The sequence below is a fragment of the Equus przewalskii genome, chromosome 3 (assembly GCF_037783145.1).
Source record: "Equus przewalskii isolate Varuska chromosome 3, EquPr2, whole genome shotgun sequence".
NCBI classification, from domain to species: Eukaryota; Metazoa; Chordata; class Mammalia; order Perissodactyla; family Equidae; genus Equus; species Equus przewalskii.
This window is the reverse complement of record NC_091833.1, coordinates 39,050,769-39,069,946: the sequence shown is the minus strand read 5'-3', so window position 1 is coordinate 39,069,946 and position 19,178 is coordinate 39,050,769. Positions and strand designations below refer to the sequence as shown.

General features: G+C 39.8%; 1 protein-coding gene across 15 annotated transcripts in view; it reads right to left on the bottom strand.

Annotated features, from left to right (window-relative positions):
- EMCN (endomucin) overlaps window positions 1-19,178 on the bottom strand; it is a 121,546-nt gene that overhangs the window by 42,025 nt on the left and 60,343 nt on the right. For 8 of the 15 annotated variants that reach the window (XM_070612592.1, XM_070612598.1, XM_070612591.1 and 5 more), the window contains 3 exons: window positions 14,206-14,244; window positions 3,488-3,547; window positions 1,662-1,757 (listed from right to left, as the gene is read on the bottom strand). In XM_070612592.1, coding sequence (XP_070468693.1) covers window positions 1,662-1,757; window positions 3,488-3,547; window positions 14,206-14,244 — 195 coding nt within the window. Of the gene's footprint in view, window positions 1-1,661; window positions 1,758-3,487; window positions 3,548-5,254; window positions 5,342-14,205; window positions 14,245-19,178 lie in introns of all 15 variants that reach the window. The other 7 variants (XM_070612588.1, XM_070612586.1, XM_008528758.2 and 4 more) reach the window with 1 other exon arrangement.

The following is a 19,178-nucleotide window of genomic DNA, read 5'->3' as shown; positions in this document are numbered from 1 at the left end:
TGGGTCTTAGAAAGGTAATTAGGTCATGAAGGCAGAGTCCTCATGAATGGGATTAGTACCCTTATAAAAGAGACTCCAGAGAGCTCTCTTGTCCCTTCTGCTATGTGAAGACACAGAGAGAAGGCAGCTGTCTATAAACCAGGAAGAATGCCCTCATCAGACACTGAATATGACGGCAGCCTGATTGGACTTCTCGGCCTCCAAAACCGTGAGAAATAAATGTTTGTCGTTTAAGCCACCGGTCTATGGCATTTTTATTATAGCACCCTCAGTAGACTAAGACATCCATCTTGCAGGGGAAGCAGGCACATAGAGAAGTAACCGTACTATAGCGTGATGAATAACATTGTAAGATTCTATAGAATTAGAACACTCCATTCTGCTTAAACAGATGGTGTGTTATACAAAGATACATTAAATTAGTGTTTGAGCTACATCCTAATGGATAGGTTGGAGATTAGGTGCAGCACAAATACTAAGTGGTGGGCTGCACATTCTGGAAAGAATACCATGGATGCAGGTGTGGACACATGACACTCCATTACACAACCAGAGCAGGGCTCTGGAATGAAAAGAGAGATTGAAGTTCAACATGACACAGGGGATTGCTGACCCATGGGGGTTGAAGGGGGATCAGATGAAGCTTTGAGTAAAAAGAGAGCCCCAGTTCCTGGAACGGAAAAAAGACTGAGTAAAGACTGCAAGAAATCTGAATAAAGTAGGGACTTTAGTTAGTAACAGTGTATTCTTACATAGTGATTACATAATGCATTACATTACAATGTCATAATTAATTGTGACAAATACACCATACTAACAGAAGATTATTAATAAAAAAGGAAATAGGGTGTGGGTATATGGAGACTCTCCATAACTATCTTAGCAACTTTTCTGAGACTCTAAATCTATTCTAAAATAAAAAGTTTACTTAAAAAAAGAATAAAAAATATAATGCAATTATTGGATCCACAAATATTTAAGAGGGAGGGGGAAGAAATTGAAAGAGCAGAAAGAAGAAAACAAAGAGTGAGGACGTAAAAAAGAACAGTGTCATTTTAAAAAAAAGAGGAAAGACTGTTAAACGTTACTGGGGAGATTAAGAAGGATAACAAAGAATTTTCAAACTAAAATCCCACTAAAAATTACAACCACGTTGTAGCCTGAGGAGCCTGTTCACTTAGCAGCACATAGTCATGGAGGGCACCTTGCCCCTGAGGAAGCTGCACCTCCCAGGAGGCTAGGAAGCCACACAGCACTCTTCCTGAGACCAGGGCCCCTAAGCCAAATTCTTAGCAAGACTTCGCTTTATTCTCTGTTGCATGGAAATGGAACAAATCTTCACTATAGATAAAGTATGTCTTTTTATGCCTTCTTTACTACCACATTCCCCCAATCACCCACAAAACTGGGGCTATTTCAATAAAAATAATTCGTTCCTATTTGATAATATCTGCCAGCAGTAGTGACTCGCCACTCCTTACATTCACGAGCATTCCATCGATTTCTCTGCCTCTTATCCTCTATTTCTGCAATCAAGCAATATGGGATTTTATTTCTTTCTATCATTCCTCTCTCTCCTTAAACGTTTAAATTCAAGTTTAAACTGAGCATGTGTATTCTCCTTTCGGGAAAACAAAATGAAACAAAACGCTGTTACCTACCTGGGTCTGTCTTCCAGCACATTCGATATAAACCCACCAGAACAAATACTGAAAGTGTTACTACAATCAAAGTAATAACCACCGGCAAAATAATACCTAAAAGATGGAAACATTGTCAATTAGAGTGGCCACTGAATTTCACAGTACAGTTTACTAACTGTGCAAAAGCGTGCATGCTTCCTTTCTTCTTTGAACATCATTCTATTAAATATATATTCTAGGCAAAGAAGATTGATCTGATTCATGGGTTTTGCTCTAGTTGTCATTTCTGACGTATCCACTGGATGTCAGTCTTGCAGTCTTTCTGAAATAAAATTCCAAACCTAAGAGAGAATTGCCCACTTTGCTGGAAACTGGAAGAGCGAGGAGATGGGAGACTGGAGAGGCAGAATACGTCCTCCAGACCTGAGTGAGACCCGCATTCACACATTGTATTCTTTACTACGTTCTAATGAAGTTACTGGAAACAAATATATGGATAGCCCACACTGGGACTGCTCTCATTGTAACGTTGGCTTTCTAAAAACTCACAGATATCTTTCCATAATAATATCTTAAAACTAAAAGGCACACAATAATAAGTGGATATTACAGTGTATATGATTTCTAAAAATGAACATGGCTCAAGAAAGATGTGCATGTGTGCGTGTGTGTGTGCATGTCTGTTTGGGGGAGTGGTGTTGCTGCAGTTTTTATTAAGAGGAGAGTTTTGCTATGTTTTTAGCATCTGCTTTCTCTTCTGACAGCCATTTCCCGGGTTCAAACCACAGTGATGAAAGGAAGAAGCTGTCACAGGGATACAACTAGAGAAGCAGAGGTTAGCTACTGTTCAGTTAGGTGTCCTCATCTCCTTGCATATGTGCTCCTCATATTCATCAGGGGGTGAGAACAGTGAGGCAATTAATTTGTGGGGTGGTTTTCACTCTCACTGTTATGCTTAAATATTTGTTTCCCATTAGACCTTGAGTGAGCTAATTACCTCCCACAATGAAGATACCATGAGTCAGCAGGTCAACAAATGCAAAGCTGCCTTATTGAATGGAATGACTTTATCTAAACCTAAGATAATCTTTTATCACCCCAGCTTCACGTATATTCATCTTATTCTTAATTTCTATGGAAATTAATGAATTTTCTCTCTTCAGTCATAGCATACACATATATATTACGTGACATATATATGTTTTTGCTAAAACGGAATGTCTTAAAAGCCCCCCCCCCCTTTTTTTTCTTGGTGAGGAAGATTGGCCCTGAGCTAACATCTGTTGCCCATCTTCCTCTTTTTGATTGAGGAAGATTGCCACTGAGCTAACATCTGTGCCCATCTTCCTCTATTTTGTGTGTGGGATGCTGCCACAGTGTGGCTTGATGACCGTTGCATAGGTCTGCCCCCAGGATCTGAGCCAGCAAACCCTAGACAGCCAAAGTGAAGAGCACAAACTTAATCACTACACCACCAGGCCGACCTCTAAAGGGCCATTTTCCCCATTAAGATAAACTTCTATAAAGGTTAACAATTCATTTTTATAGAGATCTCTGCCTGTGCACTTTGGCTTATCTAAGACTAGTCTCACAAATGCACCTTGAAGCTCGGTGGCAATTGCTCAGCACTAAGCTAAGAAAAAAATCCCAAAATGTGTTCCTTAAAACCAGACTCAATAGTAGGAAATTCTCAAAGCAGGTGGCACTTAGATAGGATTCTAATGGGATTGCAGATTTAGTAAAGTTGATAATAGTCTGTTTATAATCCAATTCTGTCCCTTATTGGTCACATTCAAATATTCTGCGTATCTACTGCCAGGAATGAAGATATGTCTATTACTCACTGGAATAAGAGGGGTTAGTTGAAGAGGAGCTTGCATTTTTTGCATTTTCAGTGCCTGTTTCTTCAAGAAAGAAAAAAAATGTCACTTTTGGTTAATGTGTGCCAATCTTCACAATCCTCCCCCACCCCCAACCTCCATGTGAGTAAGCCTCTGCGATCTACAGGCATGATGCTTCAGGTGGAAACACCACTCCTTCTCGAAGAACTCTGTTTCCTTCTTTTTCTATTTTTTTTTAATTTATTTATTTTCGGATGTACATCATAATATATTTTAATTCTGTGTAGATTACATCACGTTCACCACCCAAAAACTAATTATAGTCCATCCCCTCACATGTGAGCCTAATCACCCCTTTTGCCCTCCCCCTTCCCTTTCCCCTATGGTAACCACCAATCCAATCTCCAATGCTATGTGTTTGTTTGTCATTGTTTTTATCTTCTACTTATGAGTAAGATCATATGGTATTTGACTTTCTCCCTCTGACTTATTTCACTCAGCATAATACCCTCAAGGTCCATCCCTGTTGTCAGAAATGGCCAGATTTCATCATTTCTTATGGCTGAGTAGTAGTCCATGGTGTATAAATACCACATCTTCTTTATCCATTCGTCCCTTGATGGACACCTAGGTTGCTTCCATATCTTGGTTATTGTGTATAATGCTGCAATGAACATAGGGGCGCAAGTATCTTTATGCCTTTGCATTTTCAAGTTCTTTGGATAAATACCCAGCAGTGGGATAGCTGGATCATATGATAGATCTATCCCTAATTTTCTGAGGATACCCCATACTGCATTCCATAGTGGCTGCACCAGTTTACACTCCCACAAGCAGTGAACAAGGGTTCCTTTCTCTCCATACCCTCTCCAACATTTGTTGTTTCCTGTCTTGTTAATTATAGCCATTCTGACCAGAGTGAGGTGATACCTCATTGTAGTTTTGATTTGCATTTCCCTGATAGCTAATGATGTTGAGCATGTTTTCATATGCCTTTTGGCCATCCATATATCTTCTTTGGAGAAATCTCTGTTCAGATCGTTTGCCCATTTTCTAATTGTGTTGTTGGTTTTTCTCTTGTTGAGCTGCATGAGTCCTTTGTATATTTTGGATAGTAACCCCTTATCTGATATACGGTTTGCAAATATCTTCTCCCAATTGTTAGGTTGTCTTTTCGTTTTGTTGATGGTTTCCTTTGCTGTGCAGAAGCTTTTTAATTTGATGTACTCCCATTTGTTCATTTTTTCTTTTGTTTCTCTTGGACATGGGACTTGAAAATATGCTGCTCAGACCAATGTCAAAGAGCATACTGCCTATGTTTTCTTCTAGAAGTTTCATGGTTTTGGGTCTTACATTCAAGTCTTTAATGCATTTTGAGTTGATTTTTGTGCATGGTGTAAGATAATGGTCTACTTTCATTTTTTTGCATGTGGCTGTCCAGTTTTCCAGCACCATTTGTTGAAGAGACTCTCCTTTCTCCACCATATGGAAGAGCTCTGTTTCCTGTCTCAGGATTGGTGGGGTGTGGATGCACGCAGACTGACAAGTCTGGACGCTTGCACAGACTGTGACACCATCACCACAATCGAGGGGACAGACAAATTCAGCACCTTGGAAGTTTCTTTGTGCCTTCCCTTGACTGTGGATGTGCAGGTTTTTTGGATATCAATTATACCTCAATAAAGTTATTGTAACAAAAAAGATTGGGAAGGTTTTCTTGAGGAGGGCCCAAGCAAAGCAAGTTTCCCCTCATACACACAGAAGTTATACCCTGAGACTGTGAGACGTTTTCTGGCATTGTTATTGAGGGTAATTTACTGGTTTTAGAAGGTGATGTATCTGGTGGTAGAGTGTTACCTGTAGGAAAACCACAAATCCAGAGTCAGACCATAGCATTAACTCTTCTTACTGGATTTCTTTGCAGATTCAAGCAATTTGCATTTGTGAAGATCTGTTTACTGTTGAATAACAGAATACATACAATTGTACACTAAATCATATGTTCATCTATATGTCCTGTAAAAATGATTACAGTTAGAATCACAAAACCCAGATATCAGTATTACATCTTTAAGAACTGGCCAAATAAACTTGAGTAAGTCTCTTATCCAGGGCTACAGTCTTTATCATCTACTGCACGACATTCTTGTGGGATGCAAATCTATACAAAAGCATTATTCACATTTCAGATACTATAACTTGGGTGATAGTGATTTTTTCCGTTGAAAATACTTAAAATGGACATAAATGCACGGGAATTCAGATTTTATAGTGTTTCTTAGTGCTTGAAGTGAAAGATTGCAATGTAGACTTCGGTTAGAAGGACAGGGGGAAAAATCAAAGAAGATTCCTTCATCTTCATCTTTCAAACTCAGCAGTTGTTTACCCCCGGGTGCCTTTTCTAGAGTAACTGCTGCTTGGTTGCATTTCCACCACTGTGCATGCTGTTTTCTTCCAAAGAAAATTTATTTTTATGATTATTTGTTTGCTTAAGTTAAAATTTTCCATCTTCAGTCAGAAAGACTGCAACAAAAAATTAGGAATAAAAATGTCCTATTCAAAATCCACAAGTTTCAAGGAAATATAACCAATTAAACGTTTTATAAGCTTAAAGTATTTATTCTTGTGAATTTGGGATAAAATATAATTTGTATTTGGAAAATTGTTTGAAAAAGCATTCTGTGTCCCTTGTAGGAAAAGTGATCTCTTTTTATCACACCCATTTGCCTTCTCTCTCTCTGCTGAATCGCAGCTTCCTGGTGTGCCCCACGGGGAACTCTGGCCACTGTGGATGTGCAGTGGAATGTAGCGACTGCTTGCCTGAACCAACAGCATCTCTTATCATTATGGCCCCCGTGGGCATACTGAGGTCTTTATAACTGCATCAAAGAAACTGATACTGCCTATGACCGCCTGGGATCTTTCCCTCTTTGCCACCCACAGCCCAGCACGCACTGCACACTCATACATTTTTGACATCTGTGGGGGAAGATAATGTTTAGAGTCTGTACCGTTCTTGCCATGCAAGAGATCTGTGGGAGGAAGCCAGATATATGCCCAGAAGAACAAAGAAAAATGTCAGGCTAGTGCACTAAGCAGGCAGAAAAAGGAATATTAAATCAGAGTGAGAACTGGCTGAAACCTTGGTACTTTTAGTTGCTTTTTCCAGTGTCAAGTGTTTTAGTGAGGATGAATGCTCTTTTGATTGTGTTGGTAGAGACCAAGATGGCTGATTAAATAACAAATGGCACTAATCCATGTGGGATTTCCCACGGGAGCATTGTCAAGACTCCACATCCTACCTTCTTACCTTCTCATAGGCAGGCTAAGGGGCAGCTACAGTTCTGAGCAGAATAGATCTTCTTCAGATGAAACTTCAAGCTTTCCTACGTCAAACTTGTTTACTGCCCAGTGCCAACTGCTACTGCTAATGATCCATAGGCAGGCAGGAGAGCTAACCCTTCTTCAGAGAAGGATTTATTGACTCCTTGAACGGAGACTTTAAAATTTTTGGGTTTTTTTTCTTTTAACTGCAACCTTCAGTTAATTAATTACTTCTGAATCCAGTACACACACTCAATTTACCTCTACTACATGTAATTCCTTCTGGTATTTTTTTTTTTTTTTGTATTTAAAAGAAAATATGACCCACAATTAGAGAAAACCTGCCAATTAGCATAATCGTATTGACGAAATTATGGTTCTTGGCTGAATTAGTGGACGTGAACCTAATACGATTCCTTCTGCAACTAACACGGAAGAACACGGTGTGTTCAGAGCTGACGATCTCTTGGTTTTGTTGAGACTATTGCCCTTCGTTACTAGTAAAGCAGCATTGGCAGAGGAGGTGCAAGAGAGGTACAGGCAAGTAGTTAAGAGCATGATTCTGAAGACAGAGTACATGGGTTCAAATCAGGCTCTAAGCACTTGTTTGCTGTGGGGCGTTGGGCAAGTCACCTAACCTCTGTGTCTGAGTTTCCACATCTACAAATGATGATCATAATAGTTCTACATCATAGTATTATTGTGAAAATTAGATGAGTAAAAACAAATTCAAATTGCTTAGAAGAGTACCTAATACTAATATGCTTATATTATGTATACTATTATAAAATTGTAACATAATATGCCATGTTATATTATATTAATATGTTACATTATTTGATAATAATATTCCATTATTATATTGTGATTAGGCCCTTAAAGAGTTGTACCCTTTAACCAATTTGTCTAATTTTCTCAAAAATTCCAAGTGTAAAAATACATGAAATAGACTCTTCAGACATCTCCATGTTTCAGATGCTTCTTTGCTCTGGGCAGGAGCTGGAAATGCTGGAGTATTTGGTGCTCTTAGATGACAGAGGTTTGCTCCTGGACCCTGACTTTCGGTGACTGTAGTGATTGTGGATATGTTGTGTCTTGATTTAAATGCAGTTTGCAAACTTCAGGCCAGAACCTGGAGCAGGCTGTTTGAGGCAGAGACCCTCAGAACCTAGTCTGCTGTAATAATATGTACCCAAATTTACCCCGTTGGCATCTGACAGTGGTACATATTTGGCCCTTGCTGTAAACTAATTATTTGATAAATCATTTGGAGTTTTAAAGACAGAAGACCTTATCGATTTTCCAGGGCTCCTGCGGTGGCCACGAGAATGCGCCTACAGTCCTTCAACTACAGACAGCATAACTGAGCACCTTCCCCGCCTGCTGTCTGCACTGCATCACTGCTTTTGGGCTGATGCCTCCCCCGGGATGCTCCCAGCCAATGACTGAGCCTGGCAAGGATGTGAAAGCAGGCCTGTTCCTGGGAGCCAGAGACTCCTCTGAGGACTTGTGTTCAGAGTCTCTGATGGCTTTCTAGAACCTTCCTTGGGGGAAGGGAGAGAATACATGGACATAAATGGGAGATAAATGTGAGAGACAGTAGAGGATAAAACATGCTAGTATGAGAAAGAAAGTGAAACTATGTGTTCTTATAAAATTATTTTTATTCCCTTGTGTTGCCTACACTTCTTTTTGATACACGGACATTTAATATGTGTCTGAGGGGCTAAAACTCAATTGAATTGAATGACTATTAATTGTTTTCCATTATTTATAAATAATTGGAACTGGTCTCTAATTGCAATTTGATGGATTCATGTCCCATTTTAAAAAAGAACTTCACAGGGGCCGGCCCTGTGTTTGAGTGGTTAAGCTTGCACACACTGCTTTGCCAGCCTGGGGTTTGCCAGTTTTGATCCTGGGCTCAGACCTACACACTGCTCCCCAGGCCATGCTGTGGTGGCGTCCCACATGGAAGAGCTAGAGGGACTTATACCTAGGGTATACAACTATGTACTGGGGCTTTGGGGAAGAAAAAAAAGAAAAAAGAGGAAAATTGGCAACAGGTGTTAGCTAAGGGCCAATCTTCCTCACCAAAAAAGCACACATTTAAAAAAAAAAAAAAGAAAACCTTTTCAGATGTTGACACAATAAATCATTCACTCCTCCTTAACACATGTTCCTCACGTGGCTTCCAGTAGAGCATACTCTGTTGGTTTTTCTCCTACCTTATGGCTTATTCTTCTTGGTCTCCTTGGCTGGTTCCTCATCTTCTTTCTGACTCACAATCTTGGAGGGCCCCAAGACTTAGTTCTTGCTCCTCATCTTTAACTGCATTAATTTCTTTGGTGATCTCACTTAATTTCAACGTTTAAATACAATGTCAGTGCCTGATCACCCAAATTATACTTCTAGCCCAGGAATCCTTCCTAAACTCCAGATTCATAAGTTTAGATTCCCTACTGGCAAATAATAAAAATCTAAAACTCAGCATGTCCAAGCTTGAACTGCTTTCTCTGAAGCCTTCCCATCCTGGCTGATGGCAGTCACTCGTTCCAACTGACCAGGCCAAAGACGTCAGAGCTATTTTTGACTCATCTTTTTCTATGGTACTCCACATGCGATCATCAGGAAGATCTACTGGCTGCACCTCCAAAATATATCAGAATTTAGATATTTCGTGCCACCTACCTGTGACCATCCCGGTCCAAGCTACCATCATCTCACTCCTGGAAAATTTGTAAAAGGTAACCTTGCTTCAGCTGACAGTCTCTCCTGAGCTCACAGAGTTATACTTATAAAACATGAATCAGATCATATCACCCCTCTGCTCAAAACCGCCAGTGCTTCTCCATTCCACTTACAGAAAAAGCCAAAGTCCTTGCAATAGCCCACCAAACCCTAGGTCATCCGCCGGGCCAGTCCCTGCCTCCCCGCCCACGGACTCGGCGCATGTCTGAAACACCCCCGGCGGCTCGTCCAGTTCTGGCTCTGCTTGGATGCTCTCCCCCTACACCCGTGGTGGCTCACCTTCTTCTCATATTTACTCAAATCTCTTCAGAGCGGCTCACCTTGACTAGTTTTTCAACACTGCGAACTGGTCCCCAAGTCCCCAGCACTCGTGACCCCTCCCTCCTACATGGCTCTGCATGTGCTCTCATCGCACTTGTCACCTTCTAACTTGCTATGTCATGTAGTTAGCGTGTTTCTCGATCATAGTTCGTCTCCACTACCGGAATATAAGATCCTCGAGGGCAAGGGTCTGTATTTTGCTCACTGTGTCTCCCAAACGCTGGAGCAGCTTTGGAAGCAGGGTCCGTAAGTCTTTGTGGAATGGATAAACAAACGTTTTGGCAGCAGAAGTGACTACTGTTAAAGACAAAGTAAATTAGTAAGATGATCATTTTTATCTTAATAGTAGGACTGGTACGTATTTAAAATCATTGTTTCATTAATTTTTTCACGTTTTCTGCAATAATAGAAAAAATAGACACCTACTCTGGGTCGACAGTAGCTGTCGAAGGAAGTAGCGCAGAGCACAGAGGCAGGTGTTGCATTCAGGGGCTTAACGGGGAGGCGAGACGCACACCCAAGCTGACAGACATGAAGCAAGAGGTAAAGAATAAGGCAAACAGTGCGTCCAGGAGCAAAATAAGAGAGACTATGCTATTGTTTATGGAATTTTACTTATAAACGAACTCCTAACCAAATGGATTTGAGGAACTTACACCTTGATATATACCATAAGATGAATGAAATAGAAATTGGAAATCAGGACAAACGCAAATGGAAGAAACAAGCAGCGCCTTGTAAGAGGTAATACGAGGCATCCATACAGTTGCCAGCATGCCCATGGGAACTGACTCTGAGCATCCTGACTCTCAGGCAAAGGAAGCCCAGTGTCCCCTACTCTAGGCTTTCACCGTCAGAGCGGAAGATGGACTCTTAGATCAGTGAGTGGCACCTAAGTGGCACAGACTGTAAACGCCATGAGTACGGTTGGTGCCATTCTGTGTTGGGAGGCAACGTGCTGATATGATCCCTGAAGTTTCTTCTGGCTTCAAGATTTTAGATTCTTGCCACGGTTCGTTTTAATCCAGCCTCTGTCGAGCTAGTATGTACTTTCACCCATAACAGCACACTCCATCTGCTTAACGGGCACAATATCAAAGGGGAACTTCTGTGTCTTTACATGATGAAAATTAATTTCTGCTCTCATCAGACCTTACCCTTCTGACCTAGTTGTACTCTTAAAGCAATGCAAAAAAAAAAGCTTTGTCTCAAATTCCCTTCACTTTGCTTTGGGCCATCAATGTGACTAACCTGAGGTGACAGCATCCTAACCCAGTAATAACGGTGAATGGCGATTTTTTACTTTAGGTAACTCTGTTGAAATATATGTTGAAGAAGAACGATGTATTTTTCTTTTGTGATTTGAGTATAATAGTTATTAATTTCCATAAAATTACATACAATATACAAAGAATGAATGAGGCACTGTGCTACGTCACTTCCATATGTGCTACTTCACCTTGTTCTTAAGCATATTTAATTCTGTGTTTAAAGATGAGAGATACCGTGGCTTAGAGAGATAAGGTAATACATCTGACAATAAGCGAAAAAGCTAAGACATAAGCCAAGTATGACTCAAAATCCTTTCCGTTTCCTTTCCATTAAGTCATGTAATCAACATATTTTAAGTGAGTTGAGTTCATCTTACTTGTTAACGGCATCATTATCAATGAGATCAATGAAATGTGTTCTCAGGATTCTGAAAGGTTTAGAATGTTCTAACACTTCCCCCAAGACAGATACATCATCTTACCTCAAATTCACAATTTGAATAGTATGACCTGAAAACATTAAGAAACTTTTCAATATGCCATATGCTTTCTGAGAATGTGAGTGTAAGTCATCTAAAATACAGACATGAAAATACTAAAAAGGATTTTATTTTCAAGCCCTTGTAGGACACTATGTGCCAGGCATTGTTCTAAGTGTTTTACAAATATGAACTCAGTCAATTATTGTTTTATTAATATTTGCATTATAAAAAGTGTAAATGGAAGCCCAGAGAGATTAAGTAATTTTCCCAAGGTCATACAGCAAGTAGGCAGCAGAGCCAGGATTTGAATTCAGGTTTTGGATTCTGCTGTCAACCAAGACCCTATGCTGCCTAAGCTGCTGCATATCAGTAGGAATGAGTTATAAGTACATTCCTCTTGTTTTGAATATATACCTTGTTTTGAAATATAATCTATTTCAATCCAGGTCCCAGTCAAGAAGGTATTACTCCCGTCAAGACAAGTTGAACACCGCCTTCCTTCAACAGGTCCTAAACCATGCAGATACATATGAGGAGACAGAGGGAATGGGTCCCAACACACTAAATCAAGCACATCGTAGTGTTCAGTGGAGGAGCCCGTCTCCTGAGCAGCACCATGGAAACGTGACGCTTCCTAAGCTCGGTGCTGAGACTGTGAGTTTTTAGGATTTTTCTGTGTAGACTGAGAGGTGTAAGAACAGAGCAGAGAGCTTCTCAAAGACTCAGCAGATCTCTGACAGGAGGACATACCTCTTAGTATACCCAGAATTTATACAGCTTCCTAAGTGGAGGTTTATGCCAGGCCCTACCACATAAATATTGATATTTTTCCCATTCCAAAAGTGAGTTCTTTTATTCTCAACTAATCTTTTAAACATCATAGAATTCCCAAGTTAAAAAAAAAAACTCTGGTTATTGCTTTGCTACAGGTGTATTTGTAGCTTGAGTGAATCCTAATTGAACAATAGTGTCAAGATTCTGTCATTAAAAGTTAGAAAACTCAGTTAAGCAACTCTCTGTATAGAATGATTCATGCTTCACTTTATATGAATTCCTATAGATCAGCGACTGGTCCCCAGGCATCACACAGAGTGTGGAGCACACTAAATACGTCAGGACGGAGCGTCCTCCGTTCCAAAGGCCCGTGGGCAGTTTTGACAGAACTAGTAATGTCTGTTCTGGCTGCTGATTTTCCATCAAAGGTGGAATGATGCAAGTGAGGCTTTGAAACATAGTTAAGGACATTAAAGAAGATGGTACACTGAGATCTTTCACAGGTTGTGCTGGTCACTATGGGACTGCTGTTGTGATGATTAATTTTATGTGTCAATTTGCCTTGCTCATGAAGGTGCCCAGATATTTGGTCAAGTATTATTCCGGGTGTGTCTGTGACAGTGGTAAGATGAACGTTTGAGTCAGTAGACTGAGGAAAGGAGACTGCCCTCCCCACTATGGGTGGCTTTCATCCAGTCAGTTGAAGGCTTGAATAGAACCAAAAGCCTGATCCTCCGTCAAGTAAAAAGGAACTCCTCCTGCCCAACTGCCTTGAGCTGGGTCATTGGTCTTTCCCTTCTTTTGGACTTAAACTGAAATCCTGGCTTTTCCTGGGTCTTGAGCTTGCTGCTTCCCAGACTGTTGCTTACACCGCTGGCTCCTCCGAGTCTCAGGCCTTTGGACTTGGACTGGAACAGCACCATCCGCTGCCCCAGGTCTCCAGGCCTCCAGCTTGCCAAGTGCAGATCTTGGGACTTCTCAGCCTCCATAAAGTATGAGCCAACTCCTTATAGCAAATCTCTTTAGAGATTTACATATGTGTATACATGTATATCTCCATCCTATTTTTCTGTTTCTCTGGAGAATCCTGACTAATGCAGTTGTATTTTCGAGAAAATTAAGGGCAAATGGTTTATTTCTTTCCCAGTACACTGAGGCATGTTGGTCCACTTTTTTTCAGAGCTGAGGTCTCTTATCAAAGAAATCAAGAGGTTCATTTTCAAGGACAAGTTATCAGCTCTGCCTGTCTGTGGGAAAATGATAAGGCTAAAGAAAAGTGAATTCCATCATTGCTTACAATTGTTGTAATGGCCACAAAATGTCTACACATAACTGTAGGGAATAAATAGCCCTTCGTCACTTTTTAGTGGGTCTTTCCCATATCCTCATTTGTGCTGAACTCCAAGCTAGAGAAACGAGTGAGCAGAATAATCCGACCCTGGAAGGTCACTTCTTCCATGAACACTTTCCTTGTCTTTCTGAACTGCTTTCCCCACCCAGTGTAAACCATATCCACAGCTAAAGGGGAAAACAGTCTCCCCCACCTCTGATCTTAACATAAGGTTCTCTGAAGCCCCCTATGACTCATCACTCTCTACCTACATGACTACTGCAGTTATTACACTAGACATTCTCCTGGTCTGCGTTGTTTTTAACTCAAGATCTCCTAAACATTTCAGTTGCCATGTAACATTTTCCTCTGCACTATTTCACTCTGCCTTCAAACTGATTGATCTACTTTGTCTCATTCTTGGGATTTTACCCATGAATATTTTCAGAGGAAACAAAATTAACTTACCTGTTCTTTCTGTTGTTTTGGTTGAATTCTGATTCTCAGCTGTAAAGGAAAGAAAAGCAAATCACTAAAATTAAATGTTGAATATTAGGTCTGTTCTTAGAATTGTTTCAGGTGGTAAATGGATATAGATCTTAGCTCATTTCTGATGCACTTTTCCTCAAATCATGAAATCATGAGGCTGCACGATCAGAAGAAACTTTAGAACAGAGGTCAGCTAACGTTTTTTAAAGGCCAAGTAGTAAATATTTTAGGCTTCGTGGGCCATAAGGCTCTGTAGGGACCACTCAACATTGCCAGTGTAGTGTGTATGCAGCCATACACAGTACCTGATGAATAGGTTTGACCGTGTTCCAATGAAACTTCATTCAGAAAAACAGACAGGGGCTGGATTTGCCTGTGACCCCCAGCTTATTGAATCCTGCTTTAGAGAACCTGGTACAGGCTTACATCTTGAATACACCAAGATAACACAGACAACTCCAGGCCTTTGGTATGTGCCTCATGAGTGGCACTGCCGTGTGTCATATTCCTGCTAAAATATCATGCTTCTCCTGAGGAGGAGGATTTAGAAAGTCCCAGACAGATGTCTTTAAAACATAGGGAATTCTTTTAAAGAAAATATAGTCTAGATGAGCTTTCTACAAGTAAAATCACTTGAGAGAATTATAATCAAAGATCACTTCAGCAACTTTGAGTATATGCCCACGAGCAAGATTTGCTACGTGAAAAATATAGAAAATAATTTTGAAACAAATAGAAGCCCAATAATGATAGTTTAAAAACATGTTTGCCTCTTTTGTATCTTCACTTGACTGTCCGTCAGCATCTCAAATTTAACATGCCCAGGCAGGGCTCTTGACTGGCATCCTCAACTCTGCCCCTTCCTGGACCTTCGTGGGTCAATTGTCCCCCAGGTGCACAAGCCAAAAAGTAGTGGCCTCTCTTGCTTCTCCTCTTTTTCTCGCCCCCATCAGCTCCAGCTTCAAAATATATTCCAAATATGTCTTCTCACCGTTTAATAGGCTACAGTTCATCTAGCACCCGTATCTTTCCCCTCAGAATCTGCAGTGGCCACCTAGAGAAATCTGTCTGAATTTAAACTTGGCTGCCCCAATGGCTCCCCATTCTTCTCCTTACTATGGCTGGTAAGTCTTTACATGCTCCTCAGTTCATCTCCAACCCTTCAGCCCGTTTCACCCTGTCGGCCCTTCCTGCCTCAGGCTTCCCTGCTGCTCTTCCTGTGCCTCGCGTGGTCCTCGCAGGCTTACATCCGCTCCTTCTCCCTTTCGGGACTCTGCTCAGATGTCACCACTCACAGAAGTCTTTGCAACCACCTTAGGTAAAGCTGTCTCCTCATATCCCTTCCCACTAGCCCACCATCCTGCTTCATTTGCTCAACAGTACTTTTATTACTACAGTGACATTTGCTTTATTTAAAAATTTTTTTTTTGACATCAGAATGTGAGCCCTGTGAGGAGAGGGACCTCTTGTTTTACTCAGAGCCACCATTTCAGGGCCCACCGCTGGGAGGTGGCAAAATAGGTCTCCAGTAAAAACACATGGAATAAACGAATGAGAATTGAAAATAATGATACTAACAAATGAGACTAATTCTACCTACCTGAGTTCAATTGTTAAGGGAAAACGAATGCTCTATTTAAAATTGCTAGCTGGATAATGATAGCTACCGTTTTTAAAACAACGCATGATCGGTTCCATATATTATTTGCTGATGTCTACCAGAGAGATATTATTGTTCCCATTTTGTTCATCTGCAAATATTAGCTAAGAGAAGTGAAACTACTTTCTCAAGAGGGGGGTCACGATTTTAATTTAGGTCTGTTGGTTCTAATGTCCATCTTCTTTTACTAAAATAGACAGCTTTTCCTTCCACTGTATTGTTCCGAATGGAAAGCTTATGTAATTAAGCCCTACTTTTGATAACTAGTGAAAATACTTTTGAACATGCCATAATGCTGTATTTGGAAGATGCAGTTAAAATATTTATCAGCTGCTAGAGGATTAGAATACAAAGAAAATTAAAATCCTTTGTTTCCCTTGTTTTTAATATCAGGTCAGGACCTTTCTTGCTGATAGACTTCACTGAGAAGGAAATAATTTTAAACTCACGTCAGATGAAACCTTCTGACTATATTTGCATTTTTTCTCAGTCTTCAAAAATGCATAATAATTTTAGACGGACATATCATATAAAACAAAAATAACTATGTCTTAAGATGTAGCTGAATCTTAAAAAAAATATAACATATACCAATTCAAAACCCTTATCTTGACTCCTAAGAGGTCCAGGCTTTTTATATATAAATGAATATATTGTTATTCTGAGGACAAAATACTGCAAATCTTAAATATATAATCAGTACTAGAACATATGCTTTTTCCCTGAAATCAAAGAGATATTATTTTGGCTATAATAAAGTGTTCTCATATGGCATACCACTTACAAATTTGGATTCAGTTCTGCAGATATAAAAGCTAAAAGAGAGGTGAATGCTACAGAATATGGTTAAAATTGTGGGACTTAAAGAAATGTGAAGACATTGGCAACTATTCCTGGTTTTTACCTATAACTTTCATAATACATATGTGTTTCGAGAAAAGTCCAAGCTCTAATCTATAGAGGAAGTGAGTAAGGTCAAATAGCAGACGAGCGTAGTGCACTTCCGTTAACCTGTTCTCAAACTTAGATGTTTAGTAAAGACCAAAACCTTAGTCACAGTGGTTGGCAATTCAAAATCTGTTTGTTGAATTTGATTTTATAATGTGAAATGGAAGTCTTATGAAATGCAAACGGACTTCTAAATTGCTAAACTTTAATCCACATTAATCCAAAGCTAAACTTTACTCAAACAGTTAGCTTCTAAAAAAGAAAGCTTAAACAACTATACAAAAAATAACTTTGCTAAATATTCTTATCTTACAAAGGATATTGTGTTTCTAGCTATATTTAGTTGTATATATGGATGGATGTATATAGTTACACACAGAACAAATCATTAACAAGTCCAGGAGAAGGAATATATACAGCCCTTCCCACATATAATCTTTCACTGATTTGCTTTAAAATAATTTATTATGACCAATTCAAGTTGTCCCATACACAGTGAGTCATTGTATGTAAGATTATTTCTGGTTTGGCTAAACTGTGACTTGTGACTAACACTTTGTTATCCTGAGGATTCTTCTTGTATCTGCCCACATGAAATGATACAAACTAATTCAATATCATACGTTATGATTAAGTTCCTAAATGAGCGGCACAGACAAATGGTGCAATTCACAAAAGAAATAATGAGGCTTAGCAACCAGACAAATTAATGTTTTCCAAAGGACAGGATGCAGAGGATTCTGAGAGAGATTCTATAGGGCAGTACTGGACAGTGGCATTAAGTAAGATTGAAACACCCAAGGAGAAAGTTATTTTCTTTTCAGCTTTCTTTCAGTTTGATTATTCCAATGAGGAAGTTTCAAAATTTCAGTTTGATGCAAATATATAATTAATACCTACTATGTGCTTATCTTGATCTATTTTTTAAACAAGAATGAGCAAACTTCAAACTCAAAGCCTTGGCAAACCATAAAATCTAGCTAGAATTTAATTTTATTTTGTTTACTGTAGTGGTTTTACAGTTCCTGTTTATCTACGCCAAGTGAAACAAGTCTTTCATTTATGATGGTTTCCTTTTCAAACAAATTTAAGAATAAAAAGTGCCTCAATTTAAAGAAACTTCTAAATAAATAACAGGGCAGATGGTACGCATATCTGGCAAGACTCATTAAGCTGTGGGAAATACTGAGGTAAATCCTGTAGAGGTTCTTGATGGATGGGAGGAATTTGAATAAGCAATTGGAGGGAGAAAAAGGGGAAGAAGAAACAAGGACCACACAAATGAGGAGGGCAGGATGAGAAAAACCCACGCAGTCAAGAGGAAACCCGGCATGATGGGCAACAGGGAGAGAGCCCCTCTGGTTAGAATCCCAGGGTTATTCAGCATGCCGGTCACTGTCTTGTGTTAGAATCATTGAATATCGACTTGTCAAGCATGTGATTTTTGTTGCTAGTACTGTGGAGTCAGTTCCAACTCCTAGTGACCCTGTGGATGGCAGTGCAAACCCCTCACCTTCCAGTACCACATCAGACAATGCTCTGATGCTATTGTTGGGGTTTTCATGGCAAATTTTTTTGGAGGTGGGTGGCCAGGTCCTCTTTCTTAGTCTGTCTTAGTCTGAAAGCTCCACTGAAACCTGTCCACCATGGGTGACCTGCTGGTGTTTGAAATCCTGGTGGCAGAGCTTTCAGCATCACAGCCACACGCAACCACCACAGTATGACAACTGACAGACAGGCAGTGTGGTTCCCTGACCAGGAAAGGAACCCACGCTGTGGCAGTGAGAGCTCCAGATCTTAACCACTAGACCACCAAGGATGGCTAAGCATATGATACACCCAATTAAAAGCTAGTTGTTTTCCAATATCTTTAAATACTTTTTTGGTATAGTTGTATCAAGAACAAGTGTGGTATAGTCAAGAGTTTATGGAGTTTGGGGCAGGAAAAACAGTGTTTGAATTTCATCCTTTCAATTTAAGCTTAGCCAAGTTATTTAGTCTTTCTGAACTTGTTTCCTTATTTGTGAAACTGATATCATAAATACCAACATTGCCTGGCTTTTATAAGTATTATTATTAAAAAATAATAGCTAACATTTATTGTGTTTACTTGCCAGACACTGTTTTAAGCTTTATATGTTTTATCTCATTTAATCTTCACAAGAATCCTGTAAGGGTATAATCTTATAACTATTTTACAGATGAGGAAACTGAGGCACAGAGAAGTTAAGTGGTTTACCAAAGGCATAGTACAAATAAATGGTTGTGCTATTATTTGAACCTAAGCAATCTGACTTCAGAATCATGATTCATACCAACAAGCTAACTTCCTCTTGGCATGACT